Source organism: Muntiacus reevesi, chromosome 2 (assembly GCF_963930625.1).
Source record: "Muntiacus reevesi chromosome 2, mMunRee1.1, whole genome shotgun sequence".
Taxonomy (NCBI): domain Eukaryota; kingdom Metazoa; phylum Chordata; class Mammalia; order Artiodactyla; family Cervidae; genus Muntiacus; species Muntiacus reevesi.
The window spans coordinates 84,979,538-85,001,820 of record NC_089250.1 but is presented as its reverse complement, the minus strand read 5'-3'; the positions used below and the strand labels follow the sequence as shown (position 1 = coordinate 85,001,820).

The window sequence follows — 22,283 nt, the reverse complement described above, 5'->3', positions numbered from 1 at the left end:
TTCCTGTGAAATGATGGGATGAAAATAGAGTCTTAGAAATGTTACTCTCATAACCGGCTTGTCCAAGGGATAGGTAGGAAGAAAGATTGAGGCCAGGAGACACCAAGGGGCTATTGCGGTCACCCAGGAAGATCATTTGCCCAAGGGCCTGGGTGTGGTTGTGGAAGGAAGAATGGAGAGTGGGGAGTGTAATTCTGAGACGTTGGTGTTCGCTTGCTGGGGCTGCTGTCATGAAGCACCACAGAGAGGGTGGCAGTAACAGCAGAAATGTGTTGTTTCACTGTGTGGAACCTGTAAGTCTGAAATCACGGTGTGGGCAGGGTTGGCTCCTTCTGAGAGCCTTGAGGGAAAGATCTGTGCCAGGTCTGTCTCCTGGGTTTGTAGCCAGTTGTCTGTTCCCTCTGTCTTTTCACGTCGTCTCCCCCCCATGCATGGCTCTCTCTTTTCGCATGTCCCCATTTGGTAAAGACACCAGTCATACTGATTTAGCACGCACTTTCATGACCTCATTTGACTTAATTACCTTTATGAAGTGAACTCACTCAGTTGTGTCCGACTCTTTGCGACCCCGTGGACTGTAGCCAGCCAGGCTCCTCTGTCCATGGGATTCTCCAGGCAAGAGTACTGGAGTGGGGTGCCATTTCCTTCTCCAGGGGATCTTCCCAACTGAGGGATCAAACCCAGGTCTCCCGCATTGCAGGCAGATGCTTTAACCTCTGAGCCACCAGGGAAGCCCTAAATGGGATGCTGGGGCTGCATGGGCCGGGAATCGAACCCCGGCCTCCCGCGTGGCAGGCGAGAATTCTACCACTGAGCTGCCTCCAAATACAATCACACTCTGAGGTGCTGGAGTTTGGACTCCAGTGTATATCTTTTAAGGGACACCATTCAACCTCTAAGAATGCTTGGGGGAAGAAAGAACGAAATGATACATTTTGGAGATGTCAAGGGTTCAGTGTCTGATAGGACTTGAGACTGCAGAGGAGGAAAGGGTTACAGATCTGTTTCAGAGAGTCCCAGCAGGTGAGCAGTGCCTAGTGGGGCCACTGTTGAAAAATAAGAAAACGGCTTCTCTGGGAACTCGGAAAAAGAGTGAACTCATATTTTTTTAAGCTCTTAAGATATCCGCAAGGGACTTCCCTGGCAGTCCAGGCAGTGGTTAAGACTTCACCTTCCAATACAGGGGATGTGGGTTCTATCCTTGGTAGAGGAGCAAAGATCCCCCTTTTGGCTTTGCAGCCAAAAAGCCAAAACATAAAACAGAAACAATGTTGTAACAAATTCAATGAAGACTTTTTTAAAAAGTCTTTAAAAGATGCCATCAAGCACATCATAAATGCTTTATGGGTATGTAAGAAATAAATAAGATTTACTGTGACTGAGTCTATACAATACAGAATCTTTCTACTGCTAATGGTGTGGCAGAGAAAAATCACACAGGGGAAATAATCACTGGAAGGGAGTGTCCAGATTGGGTGGGAGTTGCCAGGGAATCAGAAGCAAGCTATGTTGTATTCAGGGTGCCAGAGCACATGGTGGATTTTTGAGAAGTGTTACAGGAAGCAGCATGAACGGCTGTAGATGTGAAGTCCCCAGGGACGGAGAGTGCGTGCTAGTCCAGGTTCATGGCCTGCCCTCCTCCACAGCCCCAGAGGCCATGCTGTATCCATATGGTCCACAGAGAACTCCGCAGCAGGGCTCCTCCCTCCAGAAACCACATAGGGGCTGCGCGGGCTGGACATGCGCACGGGCATCTAGGCTGTTGGGGGTTCCCAGGACTCTCTTCTGTATAAAGTTAGTCCTGTTATTTGGGGGGCGTTAGCAAGACCATCCTGCCAGCCATCATGAAATAGAGAGGCAGGTGAGGGAAGGAAGGGAACTGGGCCATGTAGCAGGAGCTCTGAGCTTCCAAAGTAGCACAAGGAACCTTCCCAAACCCAGAAGTAGTTTCTGTAAGCCTCGAAGGTGATTCTGATGTGCCAACTGCCTCCCTCCAAATGAAATCATTGAATGGAAGGGGGAAAGTGTCTGGCCATGGGTTAAGTTCACCTACTGCACAGCTAGGTTGATGTCTGAATAATTTTAATTTATGTTAACACAAATCTGTGGTTGAAGTTATCATGAGAGTTGTCTCAAATGACCCTCTTATCCTTCATTTGGTATATTCTCTCAACCACCCTACCCTTCTTGGCCATTTGTGGGTAACCTATGAGCATGGCATGGAGCTTCCCTGATGGCTCAGATGGCAAAGCGTCTGCCTGCAATGTGAGAGGCCCACATTCGATCCCTGGGTCGGGAAGATCCCCTGGAGAAGAAAATAGCAACCACTCCAGTACTCTTGCCTGGAAAATCCCAGGGACAGAGGAACCTGTTAGGCTATAGTCCATGGGGTCAGAAAGAGCTGGACACGACTGAGCGACTTTCCATGAACATGGCACATCACTTTGCACATAGAAAGTACTGCAAACATTGGCTCTGGAAAGGGGCAGGGTCTTGTACCGCCCATTGGCTGCCATTTGATCCAGCACTATAGGCAGCAGTGAGAATCCTTGAGGACAGATTTTAAAACTCAGAAGAGGGACTTCCCTGGCGGCCCAGTGGTTCACACTGAGGGAGGTCCAATGCACGGGGGGCATGGGTTTGATTGCTTGTTGGGAAACTAAGATCCCACATGCTGCAAGGCCAAAAAATTAAAACAAACAAAAAGCTTAGAAGAAAGTTCCCACAAAAATCAGATTTAAATTTACTTTTCTCACTAAAAGCTATCTATAGCATGCATGCTGTCGCTTCAGTCATGTCTGGCACTTTTTGACCCAATGGACTGTAGCCTACCAGGCTCCTCTGTGTGTGGGATTCTCCAGGCAAGAATACTGGAGAGGGTTGCCATGGCCTCCTCCAGGCGATCTTCCTGACCCAGGGATCAAACCTGCATCTCCTGCATTGGCAAGTGGGTTCTTTACCACTAGCACCACCTGGGAAGCCCGAAAGTTATTAGTGCCCTCCTGTGATCTGCGTAGACAAAGGAATGGTCCTGGACCCTGAATGCACATCAGAATCACTTGGAGAACTTTTGCAGAATATCGATGGCTGGCTCTTATTTCGTAGAGTCTTGTTGAAGTGGTCTGGAGTGGACTCCAACCTCTGACACTTCTCAGTGTTCCAGGACTTTGTGTAACTGGGGTGAGAAGGGCTGGGGTGGACCGTGTGTCCACAGGGTAAAACAACCCAAACATGTCTTCAGCATCACCTCTTCATTTGGCACAGATGCAGACTGCTCCTTCCTGCCAGCAGGTGTGGCTGGTTGGCCGAGGTAGAAGCGGGGCGGCCTGAGCCGGTGGGGGGTGGTGCCGATCCTTGCGTCGGTCCCCTCACAGTGGTCGGTCAGCGCAGTGGAAGGGGACAGCTCACTGCATGTGGACAGCGTGAGGAAGAGGGTTCTTTGACTGCTGAAGCCTATTCTCCAATTCTTAGGCCCAATAATCCAAGAAATACACATTAGAAATACTGATGTGCTATATTTATGAATAAGAGTTTAGGTTATTTTAGACGTATTCTTCACCTAAATATATGTGTTTCTGGTGAAGAGATTATGCAGATATTCCCAACAGAGATGGAAGAAGCTGTATCTGGGATCCATTTCTCACTTCACTGATAGGAAAACAGAGGTCCAAAAAGTTGTTTTTTTTCCATTTCAGAAGCAATGAATGTATCACATGTGTATTAGTTTCCTAGGGCTGTCGCAACAAAATCCTACAGACTGAGCGGCTTAAACAGAAATTCGTGATCTGTCAGCCTGGAGGCAGAAGTTCAAGCTCCATGTGTCATCAGGATTGGCTCCTTGTAGGCCAAAAGGCAGAATCTGTCCCAGCTCTCTCCCTTAGCTTCTGATGGGTGACACCATCTTCAGCATTCTTTCCCTTAAAGAAGCATCACCATTAACATTTTTAAGGTCAAGTGTTGTTCCAAGCACTCACCTGCATGAACTCTTTTAATTTTCTTTTTTTATATTAATAATTAAAAAAAAATTCTAACAGCTGGAGAGGGGAATGTCTTTTTTTTAACTTTTTATCTTGGAGTCCAGCCGATTAACAACATTGATGGTTTCATGTGCACAACTAAGCGACTCAGCCATACTTATACATGTATCCGTTCTCCCCCAAACGCTCCTCCCGTCCAGGCTGCCACATAACCTTGAGCAGAGTTCTCTGCACTATACATAGGACCTTGTTGGTTCAGTTCAGTTCAGTTCAGTTGCTCAGTCGTGTCCTAGTCTTTGTGACCCCATGAACCATAGCATGCCAGGCCTCCCTGTCCATCACCAACTCCCGGAGTCCACCCAAACCCATGTCCATTGTGTCAGTGATGCCATCCAGTCATCTCAACCTCTGTCGTCCCCTTCTCCTCCTGCCCTCCATCTTCCCAGCATCAGGGTCTGGTTATCCATGTTAAATACAGCAGTGTGAACTTTCATTTTCAAAATGACCCTATGTGGGATATACTGTTATTCTGCCCATTTTACTGAGGCACAGAGAGGTTAAATCATTTGTTTAAGGCACACAGCTATTGCATAGTAGAGCCATAGGTAGTCTGACTCTAGAATCCATATTTAGAACTGTAACCAGCCTCACCATGGTCTTTGGAGCTAGACGGACCTACCAGGTCCCTAACTCTGCCACTTAGCCATATCACTTTGAACAGTTAGTTCAGCTCTCTGTTAGTTTCCACCTCTGAAAAATGAGTATAATAATATGTCTCCTATCCAGCAGTCTGGGTAGTATATTTAAATGTCTGGTTAGTATATTTAAATGAAGTGAACTCCGTACAGTAGTTAAATCTCTCATCCAATTCAAACCTTTTCTCTTCACTTCCAACTCAAGTCTGATTTGAAATGTTGAGGCTCCAAAGAGGGGCAAGTGGCCTTGGTTCTCCTCCCCTTCCTCAGAGTGGGAAGTCAATACTGCAGTTACCTGACATGGGCAAACCATTCCCAGCTGAATGTTCACTTTTGCCTCCAACAGCCAAGCCCAGGTCCTTCTCTCTCAGGAGTATGTTCTGCACCTCTTACCTTGGGCAAGCTCCCTTAACGGCAATGGCTCCGGTCCATCGGCCGTGGCAAACTTGCCGCCCCATCCCACCGTCAGGAACAGCTCCAAACTGGCTCTTCTATCTCCTTATACACACAGGGTGGGTCTCCCAGTGGCAGAGCGGTTGGGACTGTGAGCGTCTGCAGATCAACAAGCATCAGGCTAAGAGTGAGAGGCCGTTTCCTCCTTTTGGCAAGCACCCCTGACACATGGTGATCTTGAGGCCCCCTTCACTTGGCCTGGGGGTGGGACAGAGAGCCGCATAGATAGAGGAAGGAAAGCAGCCCCAGCTCTCAGTTCTGATGCCTTCAAAGAAGTCTCTCCTCCTTCTATCAGTCAAAGGCTGGTCCTTCGGGATTAACCTGGCACCTCTCCATGGGAGGTGTGCATCCCATCCTCTATCCTGTATATTCTAGGCCATCGAGCTACTTGAGTTTCCTGACTATGGTACTTTGAGGTTGTGTTACTATTCCCAGTACTGCTATGGTGAATGTCCACGTGTCAGTCCCCACCTTTTTTTTTCAGTTGGTTTTGTCATACATTGATATGAATCAGCCATAGAGTTACACGTATTTCCCATCCCGATCCCCCCTCCCACCTTCCTCAGTCGCCACCTTTAAGACTATATATTTCCTTAGACTCCATTTACATCTCTATTAGGTTAGACCCAGTAGACCACACTGCCAGTTCTTCCACTAAGCAAGCTATAAGGGCTTGAAGTCTATTTCTAGTCATAAATACCACCAAATTTTAAAAAACATGCTGTCTTCTCTATGGAAAGCCTAACAACAGCTAACTGATTTCTTCAAAATGAAACAAGCCTTTCAAAGTTAATGTTCCTCATTATGTTACTTAGAGTCAGTGGAGGGGGTGAGGGCACAGGGAACATCCACCCAGTTTTAAAGCACAGAAACTTCAAGCATTCTAACCCACTGATAGTGTTACACAAAGTGTAATATGATGGCCAAGACATTGAAGCCTAAAAACTCTCAGTTAATGATTGATGCTAGAGTAGCAAGCCCTAGAGATGATGATTAATTTTGTTTCTTATTAATTTATGAACCAAACAGAAGTCTTTTATTTCTAAGGACACATGCTTTGTTATCTTAGGCAGGGCTCTTTCCCCCCAATAGCCTGACCCTTCATAAGACCCTCTGGACTCCCCGCTTCCTCCCAGGCCTTCCACACACCCTCCATCGTGACAGAGGCTGGAGTCCCGTCTGTGTTGTACCTTATTCCTGAGCTTTTGCCACCTGATACTAAATCGGAGAGAAGGCTTGGCCTTGCTGATCCTGACCATTTAGATAGTGGGTTTGGACTTAGATGCCCACATTGACAACTTGGCATCGTTAGAGCTAAAGCGGGGCATAGAAATCACATTGTTTCACGGAGGGGACTTGAGCCAGTGGCTGAGGGGCAGAGTTGGGACCTGGAGCCTTCCTCATCCAGTGTCCCTCCTCCCACTCCCAACCCCGCCCCTATGCCTAGCATTTCTGATCAGTAGCAGTTGGTGTTATCAGTTGTTGCTGGGCCTCTTTCCTGGCAAGAACCAGGGGAGATTCTAGGCTTTTCCACAGTTCTCAATGCTGTCAGTCTGGTAGACCACTAGCGTAAAAACTTTGGGAGCAAAATTGGTAAATGGAGGGGTTGCTCTTTTCTTTAAATTAGGCTGAGAGGTGGCTGGCAAAATCCCATCCAGCAGCCTCATTGCCTTGGCAGAGGTAGCAGCCCATCAGACCATCTGCAAACCTGAAGCAATTACATGTGTTTTAATAACAGGGAATGGGCCCACCAGCACTTGCCATGGATGGTGTTTGCTGTGCGTCAGCCCAGCAGGCCCCTACCTGCCCTCCTTGATACGCAGCAATCCTTTCAAGCTCCAACAGGATCTGTTTGATCGATTGGCGAGTCCTTTTGTTTGTTCTCTAAGGGAAAAATCAGATCATTCTGCATTTAGAAAATATTCAGGAGTTCCTTACTTCACCCTGATGTGAAGTTTAGAGATGTGGAACCAGATAAAACTAGAGAACTTTGCCCAGAACCTACATTTGGCATTTTTCAGGTTTTTTTTTTTTTAATTGTCAGATATTGTCTCCTTGTTATTAATCAGATTTTCCTACTTCTTTGTATGATTTTTAAATTATTTTAAAGATTTTTTTGATGTAGACCATTTTTAAAGTCTTTATTGAATTTATTACAATGTTGTTTGTTTTACATGTTGATTTTTTGACCTGGAGGCATATGAGATCTTACTCCCGGACCAGCGATCAAACCTGCACCCCCCTGCGTTGAAAGGGAAGTCCTAACCACTGGACCGCCAGAGAAGTCCCCTGTTTGTTTACTAACTTTTTTATTGGATGGCAAACACTGTGAATTTTGCATTATTGATCTGGATTTTTTTTTTTTTTTTTTTTAGTCCCTTTGTTTTATTTTTGGCTGTGCTGCTCGGCTTTCAGGGTCTTGTTTCCCCGACCAGGCATTGAACCTGGGCCCTGGCAGTAGAAGCACGGAGTTGCAACCACTGGACTGCCCAGGAGGACCCTTACACTTGTGTTTTTAACTCTCATGAGAGGGACTCCCTTTAGCTTCACCCTCTCCCAGTCCAAACAGATTGCACTTTCTTGAACCAGTAATTTATTTATCCTGGATGGTGACCTGCTTGCCTCCTCACTGTGCTCTGCCATCCATGGAAACCATTGCGTCTGTGGTGCATTATCCCTGAGGATAATCTCCCACATCTCTGACCCAGCCTGGTCTCTTTTCTTTTTTCCTCCCCCTTGCTCCTTCTATCCATCAGCTTAGCTGGCAACAGTCTCAACTCATCAGGAGTTTTGGTGATGCTCTTGCTAATTTGGGGTGGAACCTGTCTGACCCAGTCCTAGGTTGGCTGAACCAGGTCCACCTCCTCTGTCTGACTTTGATTCCTGGAAAATGATGATATGTGAACTATTCCTCCCACCACAAATTCATGCCACCCAACCACAGTCATCATCTCAGAACCTTGAGTCCTTTTGTCTCTAGTGAATATTCCAGATATGAAATTTTAAAAGAAAAATCATAGTACTCTAATTTGATAGAATCTATTAATGTCTGTGTCTTTGATTTATTTATACTTCAGTACCAAGTCAACAGAAAATATTTGTGATAAGACAGGTACACGCTGAAGGGCAAACATGCCTGCTTCCTAGCGCTTCATAGTTATTATCTTGAGAGCAGCATAAAGAGTTTATTAACCATTAAAATTGTACAACTCTTTACTTTTCTTATTTTTTATTTATTTTTATCTTTTGGCCATGCCATGCAGCATGTAGGATCTTAGTTCCCTGACCAGGGATCAAACTTGTGCCCGCTGCATTGGGAGCATGGAATCTTAACCGCTCAACCACCAGGGAAGTCCCTAGTTCTTTACTTTATCTGTTCTAGTTGACTTAGTGGGTTCTATTCTTATTATCATTCAGTGCTCTGTGAACTATAATGACTTTAAATTTCACAAGTGTGCTAAATTTCTCTTAAATTCTAGGTTGGTGTGGAAGCTGCCCTCATACACAGTTGAGAGTGTAAACTGATAGAACTTTCAGGAAATTATTTGGCAGCATCTGTTATTCATTGATCCAGTGATCCCTCTGTAAGGACTTGATACTGGAGACGTCTTTGCAGAGTGTGTTTGAAGCAGAGAAAAGTTGCTGGTAGCTTACATGCACATGGGTAGGAGGTGATTGATGAATGTTGATACTTTGACACAGTGTAATAATATTAAGCCATTGAAAAGAGGAGAGACTCCTGACCTTAAAAGATATTCACAATATAATATTAAATAAACAAAATTGTAGACTATTATGGTTTTGGGCTAAACAACATCTCTAGGTAGGTTTTGAGTGTGACTGTCAATAAGGAATGAGGAAGGAGGCACTCCAGATTGTAACTAATAATATTTGGGGAAGGAAGTGGGATGAGAAATTAGGGGGAAAAAAATTTTCGTATCACTTGTTGCTGTTTTAAAAAATAGTATAGTTTTGAATACTTGTTATTTGTGTTTTTGGTATTTTCTTCAAAGAAAAGTGATGGGTTAAATCATATACGCATTTTAGATGGTATTTTGGCTCAGTAACCTTTTCATATATTGGCCCTCCATATGAAGCCAAGCAGTCTTTCTTCAGCTAGCATCTTAATTATGCAGGAGAGGAAAATCAGAGACTGAAGTGAGGAGTTCTCAAATGCACTTCCTCATCTGGAACCTTCAACTGGTCTGTGCTCTAGCATCCCTTGTATCCTCCAACCCAGGATTTGTGAATGAAAGAAATACAGGCAGAACCTCCCTGCCTCGAAGCAATATCCATATCTTCGTTGTCTGCTGGCATTCGCACATGCAAGCCATAATCTCCTGTAAAACGTGATATTTCTCAACGATAATCATCTAATGCTTTATACACAAAGGGAAACCCCCTCCCTCTTTCATCTCTGAAACCGTAGCCGAGGTATGAAATTACACCTGAGTATCCCCGCCTTGAAGTCACGGAAAGAGCCGCTGCAGTCTTTGACCTTCACTTCACCTCCACAAGTAGCAGGTCTTCCTTGTCATTCGCTAGAGAGCTCCTTGAAGACAAGAAAGAACTAAATGTACACAAACCCGCAGATTTGCTCTCAGCCTAGTGAAGCACTGTAGCGTTCATTTCAAAATGCCTTTCTTCCAGATTTAGTTCTTTCATCCTTAGTGAAACTGCCCTCTTCTTGGAGGTCTCACCTGGGCACCTGCACACCTTTTGTTCCCTTGGCACTCACTCCGCATGTACCTTTTTCACACGTTTTTCCTCGTGGTCTGGATGTCTATGTATGTGTCTTGGTCACATTACTGGATCATAGCCCACAGCATCAAGGATTTGTTTCCAGCACTGAGTAGATGCTTGATGAACATATTGACTGAAACCCATCTCCAAAAGCCAGTTCTGAAATACAGGCGCCCCTCGTTTTATTGTTCTTTGCCTTTATTACCTCTTTGCCTTTGCAGAGATTGCATTTTTTACAAATTGGGGCAACCCTGTGTCCAGGAAGTCTGTTGCCACCATTTTCCCTTCTGCGTTCTACTCACTTCATGGTTCTGTGTTGTGTTTTGTAATTCTTGCAACGTTTCAAACTTTTTCATTTTTATTATATGTGTTATGATGATCTGGGAGCAGTGATCTTTGATACTACTGGTGCAAAAAGAATATGACTTGCTGAAGGCTCTGATAATGTTTAGTACTTTTAGCAATAAAGTATTTACAAAATTTTTTTTTAGCATTCTGGCACACCATGAGGCATGTGGGATCTTGTTCCCCAACCAGGGATCAAACCCATACCTCCTGCATTGGAAGTGCCAAGTCTTAACCACTGGACCAGGGAATTCCCGAGCAATAAAGTATTTTTGAATTAAGGTATGTAGATTGTTTTTTAGACAGAATGCAGTTGCATGTTTAGTAGACTACAGAATGGTATAGACATAACTTTTATATGCACTGAGAAACCAAAAAATTCATGTGACTTACCTTATTGAGGGGGTGTCCTTGGTGGCTTTTAGTTGTAAAGAGTCCACCTGCCAGTGCAGGAGATGGGGGTTTGATCCCTGGGTCTAGAAGATCCCCTAGAGAAGGAAATGGCAACCCACTCCAGTATTCTTGCCTGGGAAATCCTATGAACAGAGGAGCTTGGTGGGCTACAGTCCATGGGGTTGCAAAGAGTCAGACAGGACTTAGTGACTAAACAACAACAACCACTTTATTGAGTTATTCAATTTATTGTGGTGGCCTAGAACTAAACCTGCAATATCTTCAGACTGTGCTTGTATACTTTCAAATAGATATGTCCAGTTTTCCCTATGTATATTATACTTCAGTAAGAAATAAAAATAAATGTAAACAGTTATTAAATTGTAACTAATTTGCAGGAAAAGAATTGAGTATAAACTGCTTTAGAAAAACCCAACAGGAGACTGATAGTCCAGCCCTAATGTTTACAAGTGGATAATCAGTAAATGCATTCAGAAGAGTTACACAGAACACAGGTCTATCTTGGGAGTTCATAGCACCAAAAAGTGCTTGCTTGCAGTGGCAAGCGATGGGAGAAAGTTGAGAACAGTCTGGTCATGTATGGATGTGAGAGTTGGACTGTGAAGAAAGCTGAGCACCAAAGAATTGATGCTTTCGAACTGTGGTGTAGGAGAAGACTCTTGAGTGTCCCTTGGATTGCAAGGAGATCCAACTAGTCCATCCTAAAGGAGATCAGTCCTGGGTGTTCATTGGAAGGATTGATGCTGAAGCTGAAACTCCAATATTTTGGCCACCTCATGAGAAGAGTTGACTCATTGGAAAAGACCCTGATGATGGGAGGGATTGGGGGCAGGAGGAGAAGGGGACGACAGAGGATGAGATGGCTGGATGGCATCACTGACTCGATGGACATGAGTTTGAGTAAACTCGGGGAGTTGTTGATGGACAGGGAGGCCTGACGTGCTGCGATTCATGGGGTCGCAAAGAGTCGGACATGACTGAGCGACTGAACTGAACTGAAACCCATGCTGTATAAGTCCTGTTTCCCTGGCACACTCAGGATTTAAAATCACACTTTCAAAGCCATTTACTAAAATATTTTCATGAAGCAGAGACATCAAGCTTTAGCACTGGTTGTTCTGCCAAAGAAGCTAGTTATTTCAAAGGAGGCATTTCTTCTCTGACTCGTTGCCTGTTGTGCAGGTTGCTGCCAGCAGGTGGACAATGACAACTTTGGTCTTTATGACGGTTTCCACTCAGACTTAGGCTACAACTGGATTAGCCAACCTGTTGAGTGCTTCCCCACTCAGTTATCTTCTCCTTAGTTTTCCAAGTCATAAAGATGGGACTCCTTATTAGTGAGCTAAGCATAGACACATAAAGATGGACCAAACTGGGACTTCCCAGTTTGGAAGACAGTCAGGTGCTTCCAGTGCAGGGGGCTCGGGTTCAATCCCTGGTCAGGGAACTAAGATTCCACATGCTGTGCAGTGCTCTGGAAGGAAATAAGGAAGAAAAGGAAAGGAAAAAAGATGGATGAAAGAGCCCAGCAGATCATGTTTCCCTGAAAACCGGTACCTAGCTCCTCAGTGCTGGTTTATATCTTCTTCATCTATCTGTCAGCATCTTCAGCCCATCAGTCCATCCCCATGTGTGGATGGCACATCGATCGTGTGTTCATCTCTCCTTCCCCCCAGTGTCTTCTTGGCTCTGCGGTAGCTGCTGCTTGGAGCCTGTTGTGAAGTCACCACGTGTAGGTCCCCAGGGCGGACTCTTGTTCATCACCTGATTCCTGCAGCTCCCTAAGCAGACATGGGACCCAACGACTAGGTTATAAACTCACCCAAGTGCAAAATTGATGTCACCTAGCCAACTTTCTTTCTACTCAAAGAATTCTTGGCAGCAGTTAATACATTTGCCCAAATATAAGGTAATTTCCACATATTCACAATGGAAAGGTTTTGCAAAATGGGTGTTTTCTTTAGCCGGCTTGAATTTATACAACACTGGTGTTCAGTTTTGTGGTTACCTTCAGCTTTCCTAAGGAGATATTTAAAAAATTTTAAGTGGTAAAATACACATATGATGTTTACCATCTTGACCATTTTTAGGTGTACAGTTCAAAGGCGTTAAGTACAATGACACTGTTGTGCCGCCATCACCACCATCCATCTGAAGAGCTTTTTCATCTTCCCAAACTGAAACTCTATACCCGTTAAACACCAACTCTCTATTCACCCTTGCTCCACCCTCTGGTAATCGTTATTTTACTTTCTGTCTCTTTGAATTTAACTCCTCTCGGTGACCCATATAAATGGAATCATATAGTATTGTCCACCTATGACTGGCTTATTTCACTTAGCATGGAATAAAGGTTCATCCTTATTCTAGCATGTCAGAATTCCCTTCCTTTTTAAGGTTGAATAATATTCCACATTTTGTTAATCCAGTTATCTGTCTATGGACATTTAGGTCGTTTCTACCTTTTTTCTTATCTAGACCATTTCCCTTTGGCACACAGACCCAAAGGTATCCAGAAACTATTCTCTTCCACAAAACCAATGCATTGCACTTGAACTTCACTCAGAATTAAAACAAGTCCTCCAAACAGAAATCTGCAGTGTTTCATCATTTACATGTGTTGGTTCTCAGCTCCTCAGCATCTGGAGGAGGAAATGAGCTAACCCAATAAAGATTATCGGCTTGGGGATGACTTCCCTGGCGGTCCAGTGGTTAAGACTCCACACTCTGAATGCAGGCGGCATGAGTTCGATCCCTGGTCAGGGAACTACAGTCCCGCATGCCTCATTGCCCAAAAAAAGTGTCATCTGCCTGGGACATAGCATGCACTCGGCAGAAGTCAGCCATCGAGAAGTTCGGAAGGAGGAAGGAGCAGAATGGAGGAACTGGTCTCGGGAGTTGGCTCAGAAAAGACCCAGGGGTAGGATCCCTTGGAGGGGAAGGGACAGACATGAAAAAGAGAAGATTAAGCCCTTGTTTCATGTCCCCTGCCATTCTTTGTTGCTCACAGCTAAGCCCACTGCTGCTCTGACCCGCGACTCTGTCCTCTGTTCCCGGATCAGCTTTAATGGAGCAGCGAGTGCTCAACTGCACTCATAGCCTCCGACCTGGATTCAGCGCCCCCAGGATGCTGCAGGGCTGGCCTCTGTGCCCGAGTCACAGCTCCTCGGCCCCGGACTCCTGTCCCCAGAGCTGCACTTTGCTTAGGTTTCCACCACCAGGCTCTCCCCTGAGGATTATTGGTACTGACCCCGTGTGTCACCAAGGTCATTTAGGTCCAGAAGACTCTAGGAGTACCCAGGGCACATCACCCTGATTGTGAGCTTGGACAGCTTCCTAGAGTTGGTGATGCCTAAGCTGAGGCCTTAAAGGCCAGAGAAAGTGAAGCAGCAAGGAGGGTGGGGAGAGGATTCCCCACATCCTCACCGCCTGCCTGGCAGAAGCTGCTAGAGCTGCTCTCAGAACCTGCTCCTCTCCTTGCCAGACCATGTCTTCATGTGGCCCTGGACCTTTTCTCTCCTCCCCTCTGACTCCCCTCCTTTCTCATTCCCTCCCTTGCTACTGGGTGTTCCTCCAAGTTGAGACTTCACCACGTGCCCTCCACTGCCTGACTTTTCTCCCAGCATCCGTGTCTTAGTCTCCTGACCCAGCCTCTCCTGAGGACCAGCACTGTCTTCAGTTGCCGCCAAGCTCTTGTGGTCTCATCCGTCACATCTTCTGGACTCGCTCTTCGTCTCACTTCCGCTCACCCGCCCCCACGCTGGCCGTATCCTTGCCATGGCTCTAGCTTTATCCCTTCCTCTCCCAAAGCAGTGGTATGGAGACTTCCTAATCCTTGCCTTTGAGCCAGTCATGCTTCCCCTCATCAGATCTCCTGGCTACCCTTGTGTCCCTGCCTCCTACAGTTGGGTAGGTGTTCCCACTCTGATCCTCGACAGCTCCAAGGATGCCCAGGTTCTGATGATAGCCTCTTTGTGACTCCCGTTGCCTGAAACCAGGTCTCAGACCTCAGCCCATCTTCCCATCTCATCTCCCTCCATCACCCCCCCAACGCCTTTGCTTCAGACAAAATGCCCTGCAGGGGCCCCGTGTGTTTTCACTTCCTTTTGGGCTCCCATGGGCCTCTAGCTCAATGCCCTTTCCTCCTGATGCCCATTCTCCAGGCCTTCTAAAAGGCTCATCTCAGACATCTCTGATTTGAAGAATCAGAATGTGTTTTGGTTGGAAGAAACCTCCTCCCTCTGACTTGATCTTTTCCTCCCCATCAGAATGCACCATCTTCTGCCTTATGTTTTAGCTGGTCTGGTGTGTCTCTATTTTCCCAGCATCTCTGAGCCTTGCAGTCAGGGTTCAGGTCCCTTTACCTTTGTAGATGGGTTCCCCCACAGGAGCTGGTACCTACTAGCTACTCAGAAAAGAGGTGCCGAATGAGGTTTCAGTAAGACCCTGGAAACCACAAAATATAAGTCTCTTCTGACTTCACTCTTAGGAACCCATCTTTAAACGTAGCACAACATACTAATCAGGGTGAAAGAACAAAAATCTAAATTGTGTCCCCATCAACTGTCACAAGTAATTCCGACTCTTGTCCCTCATCTACATCAGCGGGATGAGTCTAGCCAGACACTGAGTTTGGTAACGTTTTCTCCAGATGATGAGAAATCAAATCAGCTATGCCATGTGACATCATCTTTACTTAAAGAACAGTCCATGCTTTAGCAGGACCTCGTCAGTACCACAAAAATCTGTCCAGTGCTAATGTTTGTGTCCCTTGACACGACCTGAAGGTCCGGTTTCTGCTCCCTTCGTGAAAGTTTCCAATTCAGTGAGCATAACCGTGACTGTGCTGGTGGGAGGACGAGCCTGCCCAGTCCTGCTGGAGCTCACAGATGGGAAAAGGCAGGTCCCCACACGACCCGATGAACAGTGAATAGTGGCCTTAATGTTGTGCAGCTCCTGGGTTTTGTCTTGCAGAAATAAAAAGTTGTAGAGAGAGGAATTTTTGTTCTTTTAGAGACTGCCCATAACTCTTATAAACTGTATATACAGTATGGTGAACAGGTTGCTTTTTGTTCTAGTGAGGACAGTGAGAAGGAACAGGATTCAATCAAAAGCAAGAAATAGATGAGTTTAGGGTACAAAATCTAGCTGATAAGACACAGGGATGCTTCTTGTTCAAAAGAAAAAAATTAGGCTTGTAATTAGACCACTGTCTGTATTCTGCAGAAACATGGACATTCATTTTTGGATAAAATTTGTTCGTTTGTGGCCACACCCTGTGGCATTTGGGATCTTAGTTCCCAGACCAGGGATTGAACCCATGACCCTTGCAGTGGAAGCTAGGAGTCTTAACTGCTCGACCACTAGGGAAACCCTGCAACATGGGAATTTATGAACTCAAGAGCAAGGAGAAAGGATTCTTAGGGGATTAAGAGAAAAATACTGTTTAAAATGTTTGACACTAGGGAGCTAGCACATCTTTAAATGAAACTCTCAGAGACCTGAGAGTGTAGAGCCTCTTAGGGATAAGGTCATCTATCAGCCCCCTCAGTATGCAAATGAGAAATCAGAGGCCGGTGCTCTGACTCCAGGTGAGTGACGTGCCTGTGGTTGTGAATGCAGGTGGACTCACACCCGGGGCCTTGGGCCAGCTCTTAGTGCTTCTTCTGCAGTACTGTGGATGGAAGGGGGACTGTTAGCTGCTGAGGGAGATTTAGCTGTAGGTAGATAGAGTTAATATGGGCTTTCCCTGGGGGTTCGGTAGTTAAGCTCTGCACCTCCACTGCAGGGGATGCAGGTTCGATCCCTGATCAGGGAACTAAGATCCCACATGCCACATAGCACAGCCAAAATAAATAAATAAAAATTTAAAAAATAATACAGAGTTAACATGAACAGATAAATACTGGGGTCATTCTCCTCTGCTGACTCCACTGAAAACAGCCACATACACCCTGCAAGGAGATCAGGTAACTCCCTCCAGGCAGCACGGCCTTGGTAAAAATAGAACCTCAACTAGGCGGGCAGAAACTCATTGCTTCTCTAGGGAATTAGTCACTGTTTTTAACAGTTTTTCTTTGCTTCTGTGACTTAGCAACTGAACAACAACAACAAAAAGTATAACAGATACAGGCAAGAATTATAACTTGGACTGACAGACAACAAGCCCGACAAAAAGCAGATAGAGAATAAAACACGGGAAATAGTCCATAATGTAAAATTAAAAAAAAAAAAAGAAACGGCATCTTGTATGCATTTATACTTTAAAAAAATGACAGTAATTTAACAAACATTTGTTGAGTGTCTGCTGTGTGCTGGGCATTGTTCTGACCACTGAGGGCCTAGCACGGAGAAGAAATAGACAAGGGTTCCTGCTCTCTGGGCGTTTATATTCTAGGGAGAGACACATCATTCACTACCCATATATTTTTTTTAATTGGAGGATAGTTGATTTAATTGGAGGATAGTTATGTTAGTTTCTACTAACATATGTACAGCAAAAGCAAAGTGAACTGTTACACATATACACATATCCACTCTTTTAAAAATTGTTTTCCCATATACATCATTACTGAGTACTGAGTAGCGTTCCCTGTGCTATACAGTAGGTCCTTATCAGTTATCCATTTTATATTTAGTAGTGTAAACATGTCAATTCCAATCTCCTGATTTATCCCTTCTCTCTTTTCCCCCTAGTAACTGTAAGTTTGTTTTCTATGTCTCTGATTCTATTTCTGTTTTGTAAATAAGTTCATTTGTACCATTTTTTTAATACCACATACAAGCAATATCATATGATATTTGTATTTCTCTGTCTGACTTATTACTCAGTAAAGTACCATTCTTAAGATCCATACCCCCCTCCCAGGTTCTGGTGGAAATTTAACTAAATTGGAAAATTGATAACATCTCTAATCACATATGGGTATGGTTTTAATGAAGATTGCATTTTTGTTTTTTAAGGGAGAAGAAAATGGCTTTCGAGACAGTACTGGAGACCCCCTTTCAGGTAAGTGATTGACTTTAAAGGCATCTGGGCATCAGTGCTAGCTAGCATGGCTAAATTCAAGATCATTTGAGAAGGTGTTTATCATTAACTTTCAAAATCTGTATTACTGACTAGAGAAACTTTCCAACCACATGCCATGGTGAACTGCAAAGAAATCTTGCAGGATTTCACAAAAGCCTACAGGGAATATTTTCTCGTGTTAACCCTCCTTTCTTGTACAGGGCACAGCAGGGTTCTTAACTGGATGGCTTCAGGATTAGATGAGGGTCAGAACTGACCCTCTCTTCAAGTTCCAGGAGCCACAGTGTTGGCAGAGAACTTTGCCAGGAGGAAGCAAATGATGGGATGTAGGCAAACCCAGTCTGCCTCCCTTCCATCTCCACACCTTAGGGAGCCAGGCTATGTGCTGGTCCCCACCGTTTTCTGCTTCTAATGTGCTTCACCAAAAAACACTTTTAAATTAATTTTTATTGGAGTGTAGTTGTTTTACAATGTTATATTAGTTTCTACTGTACAGCAAAGTGAACCAGTTATACATGTACATATATCTCTTCATTTTTACATTTCCTTACCATTTAGGTCACCCCAGAGTACTAAGTAGAGTTCCCTGAACTATACAATAGGTTCTCATTAGTTATCTATTTTATATGTAGTATCAATAATGTATACAAATCAACCCCAATCTCCCAATTCCTCCCACGTCTCCCCTTTCCCTCCTTGATGTCCATACATGTGTTCTCTATGTCTGTGTCTCTATTTCTGCTTTGCAAATAAGATCATCTATACCATTTTTCTAGATTCTGCATATATGTATTCATATACAAGAAACATTTAATTTGTCTCCACTGCCTCGTCCCCCACCGCCTTTTTTCATTTCTTCATTGTAAGACAGAAACTTTGGCAATATTAAGGGCCTTCCTTGGCGATCCAGGGGTTGGCACTTCACACTTCTCGTGCAGGGTTGCTGGTTTGATCCCTGGTCAGAGAACTAAGATCCCCATGTGCCATGTGGCATGGCCAAAAAAATGAAAAAACAAAAAAAAGTTAGGCAATACTTAGATTTCTCATTAATTAATCATGGGGAAAATATGGATTGAGCATTAAAATAAGCTACCAAAATAATAATTAGGGGGAAGAAAACCTCACCAACATTTGAAAATATCTTTTAAAACACATATTGAATGACCCAAATCATCAGGGGTTTGTCATTTCTTTTTTAAAGAAGGATGGGGGTACTCATAAAAGTCTTAGGATATTCTATCATCAGTCCCAGGCTGTGCCCAGGTAACCATGCTGAAGATCAGAACTTGCGATGCATAATCAACTTTTGATACATGATGTTAGGAGCAGTTTTATCTCTGGGTGGTGAGATTCCAGGTGTTTTTTTGTTTGTTTTTTCATTCAACTGATTTTCATTTCTTAAAGACCCACTGTGTGCCAGGCTTTCTGCGGAGGCCAGGTGGCAAAGGTACAGTTCTGAAAGACAGAAGTTGAGATGCTGGTTCCAGTTCAGCCACTATCCTGCTCAGCCACTGTCCTGCTGTGATTAGAGAAATCAGGGAGAAATGAGGCCAGAGAACGTCCAGTGGCACCTACCCACCAGCTTTTATGGGACAGGCCCAACATCTGTGGTCCCAAACAGGAACCCATGGAACTCGTCTTCCTTGGACCACAGTCCGCCCCTGCTGGAGGCTAAGGCCACGGCTAATAATTATCCTCTTCCACAAATGCTCCAGTGGACACAGGCTTATATTAGAAGCACCTCGCTGAATGAGGTGGAGGAACGGAAAGTATCTTATCATACAAGCAGAGGCAGTTTTAATTTCCTTTTCACTCCCCTGTATTTAAAAAATTTCTAGCATGAGTGGGTATCAGAAAAACCTACCCCCGAAACTTTAATTGGTATATTCAAATACATATATAACCAATGATCTGGTGTAGGCAAATACATATAATGAGTTGTAAAATAACCTAAAAGGTGAACTGTGATGAGCCTGAGTGGTGAGAATGTGAAATTTTTTTCCCTATGCTCATCTGAGTTTTTAGATTTTCTGTGACAAGCACATATTTCTTTTCTAATTGAAAAAAAAAATTATAGTTAAACTTTTTAAAGACTAACATCCTGCCTGCCAATGTGAAATGTCACCTAAAATGAGAATGAATCAAGTAAGTTGGTTAGTAATATCTATAAACCCTTCCAAGACTCTTATGAGATCAGGTCAGTACTAGATTAATCAAATTTCAGTTTGTCTCTAAATATCTTTACCCGTGTCAAAATGAAATGAAAGATTTTCAGAGAACAAACTTTTCACAGTGATAGCAGGTAGCATTACCTAGAGCAGAACCCGTGCTGCCGAAGTCAACATCTTTGCCACCCAGCATGATGCTCTGCCCAGAGGAATGTTCAGGTGTTTGATTGGGTTTTTTTTTTTTTTTTTTTCATAAACAAGCAAATGAGAGACATTGACTTCAGGGCGTTGACTTTGGAAGATGAGACAAAAGCGGATCCCCATTATTTCCTCTTTTTTGTTTTTTGTTTTTTTTCTAAGTATCTATTTATTTGGCCCCACTGGGTCTTAGTTGCAGCACACAGGGATACTTAGTTGTGGCATGCAAACTCTTTGTTGTGGCATATGGGATCTAGTTCCTTGACTGAACCCAGGACCCCAGCGTTGGGAGTCTTAGCCACTGGACTACCAGGTAAGTCCTGCCGTATTTCTCCTTTGAATGAGAGCAGCCACCTAAGTAAGGTTTACTTACTGTTGTACTTGCACAGATTTAGCATTTGCCATGAACCAGGCCTCCTTCAAGTACTTTTGTTGTTGTTCAGTCGCTAATTCGTGCCCGACTCTTTGCGACCCCGTGGACTTCAGCAGCCAGGCTTCCCTGTCCTTCGCCATCTCCCGGAGTTTGCTCAAACTCATGTCCATAGAGTCGGTGATGCCATCCAACCATCTCATCCTCTGTTGACGCTTCTGCTCTTGCCCTCAATCTTTTCCAGCATCAAGGTCTTTTCCAATGAGTCTGCTCTTTTTAGAGATGCCCTTAGGAAAAAAGTGTTAATGACAACTCTGTGGGTTCAGTTATTCACCAGGTGGATGCAACAGAAGGAGCACTGGGTCACATGACTGGTGCTCCATCGCACAGGTCCTGAGTGGGATTCAAGCCCCAGGCCTGGCCTGACCGCCCACCCCACCAGCACCAGCACCACACCGTGCTGTCTCCCTACTGGCCAGACCTATCGCCTGTGCAGCACACATGTCAGGTGCTTCAGTGTCATACCCGGGGGTGAAGGTCAGACTGCCAGCTCAGAGTCTCAGGCTGGAACAAAGCCAAAGTCTATCCCTCCCCCCAGAGTCAGTCTTTGAGCCATTGAAACACTTGTTGCAGAGGCTTGCTACTACTCTCCCCTAGTCAGTCTTACTCTCCCCTTGGTCTAGTCTTACTTAACTCAGACCCTGGCTTTTATTTAATTCTTAAAATGTGGAAACCCTAGTTATCTGCATCCAGTTTACATCTAGTTAAAGTAAGCAATGTGCAGAGGATGGAGGGCTCTAAGACAAAAGGAGGGATTCAACCAGAGTGAGAAATGACAGCTGACAGTTTATAATCAAGGGGAGAATAAGAATACAATTCAGAATCAGCTACTACCAAAAAATCAAAGCCCCCTCGTGGAACCAGAATACAGAAACCAGCCCCCAGGAGTCATAAAAGTTTTACCATGTTTTCATGCAGTTTTTCAAATTGAAAACATTTGGGCATTAAAAGAGTAAGACTCAGTTATAAAAAACAGACAAACAAAAAACTCCTCACAAATTGGAAAGGTAAAAACCTTTTCTAGGGACTTACCTAGCAATCTAGTGGTTAAGACTCTGGGCTCCTAATGCCAGGGGCACAGGTTCGATTCCTGGTTGGAGAACTGAGATCCCACATGCCACAAGGGGAGGATGATGTAAAAAAGATATGTCAATTTTGTAAATTACAGAAATTAAATAAATAATTAAAAAAACTAAATAGTAACCTATTCTTGTTCTCCGCTCTGGTGGCGCTGTTTATCACTTGGACCATGACTTCCTCCTTCCTCTTCACAGTTGCCAGCTTTTCAAGACTTGACTTTCTGACCACCTTGCATAATTCAGCACTTGCCTCTTCTAAACCTAATTTACCTATAGAACTGAACGTACAAAAAGATTTTCTTTTTTTTTCAACTGAGGTCTATAAACTGACACTTGGTAAATACGCTGTATCACGTAATTTCAGAATGTAAGCTCACATAAAATTCTCTGCTGAATTTTAACCTGGGTTCTTTCTTACATGTGTGTCTTTTTTGTCTTTAAACATACCTTCTATGCCTCAGTTTTGTGTGATGACAGAGTGGCCCAGTGTGATTTACTTGCCAAGATCCATCCAATTTGTCAGTTAGATTTCCTAGTGCTGCCGCCAACTTGATGTCTTCTTAAAAGCGTGTTTCAGAGAGGGAAAATGAAATCATATTGTTTTTCCCTTTGGTTAAGAGATCAAACACCCACCAAATGCCCTGGGGTCAGTTTCTTAGTAGATAAAAATAATTCTTCACCATTTTCGAGCTCAGAGCAAATAACTACCTCTGATGAGTCATGTGGTATGCACACACCCCAGTGATCGCTC

General features: G+C 44.3%; 1 protein-coding gene across 1 annotated transcript in view; it reads left to right on the top strand.

The window, feature by feature from the left end:
* EDARADD (EDAR associated via death domain) overlaps positions 1 to 22,283 on the top strand; it is a 71,805-nt gene that overhangs the window by 33,084 nt on the left and 16,438 nt on the right. The window contains exon 6 of the mRNA XM_065919202.1: positions 17,591 to 17,636. Within this exon, the coding sequence (XP_065775274.1) occupies positions 17,591 to 17,636 (46 nt within the window). The remainder of the gene's footprint in view (positions 1 to 17,590; positions 17,637 to 22,283) is intronic.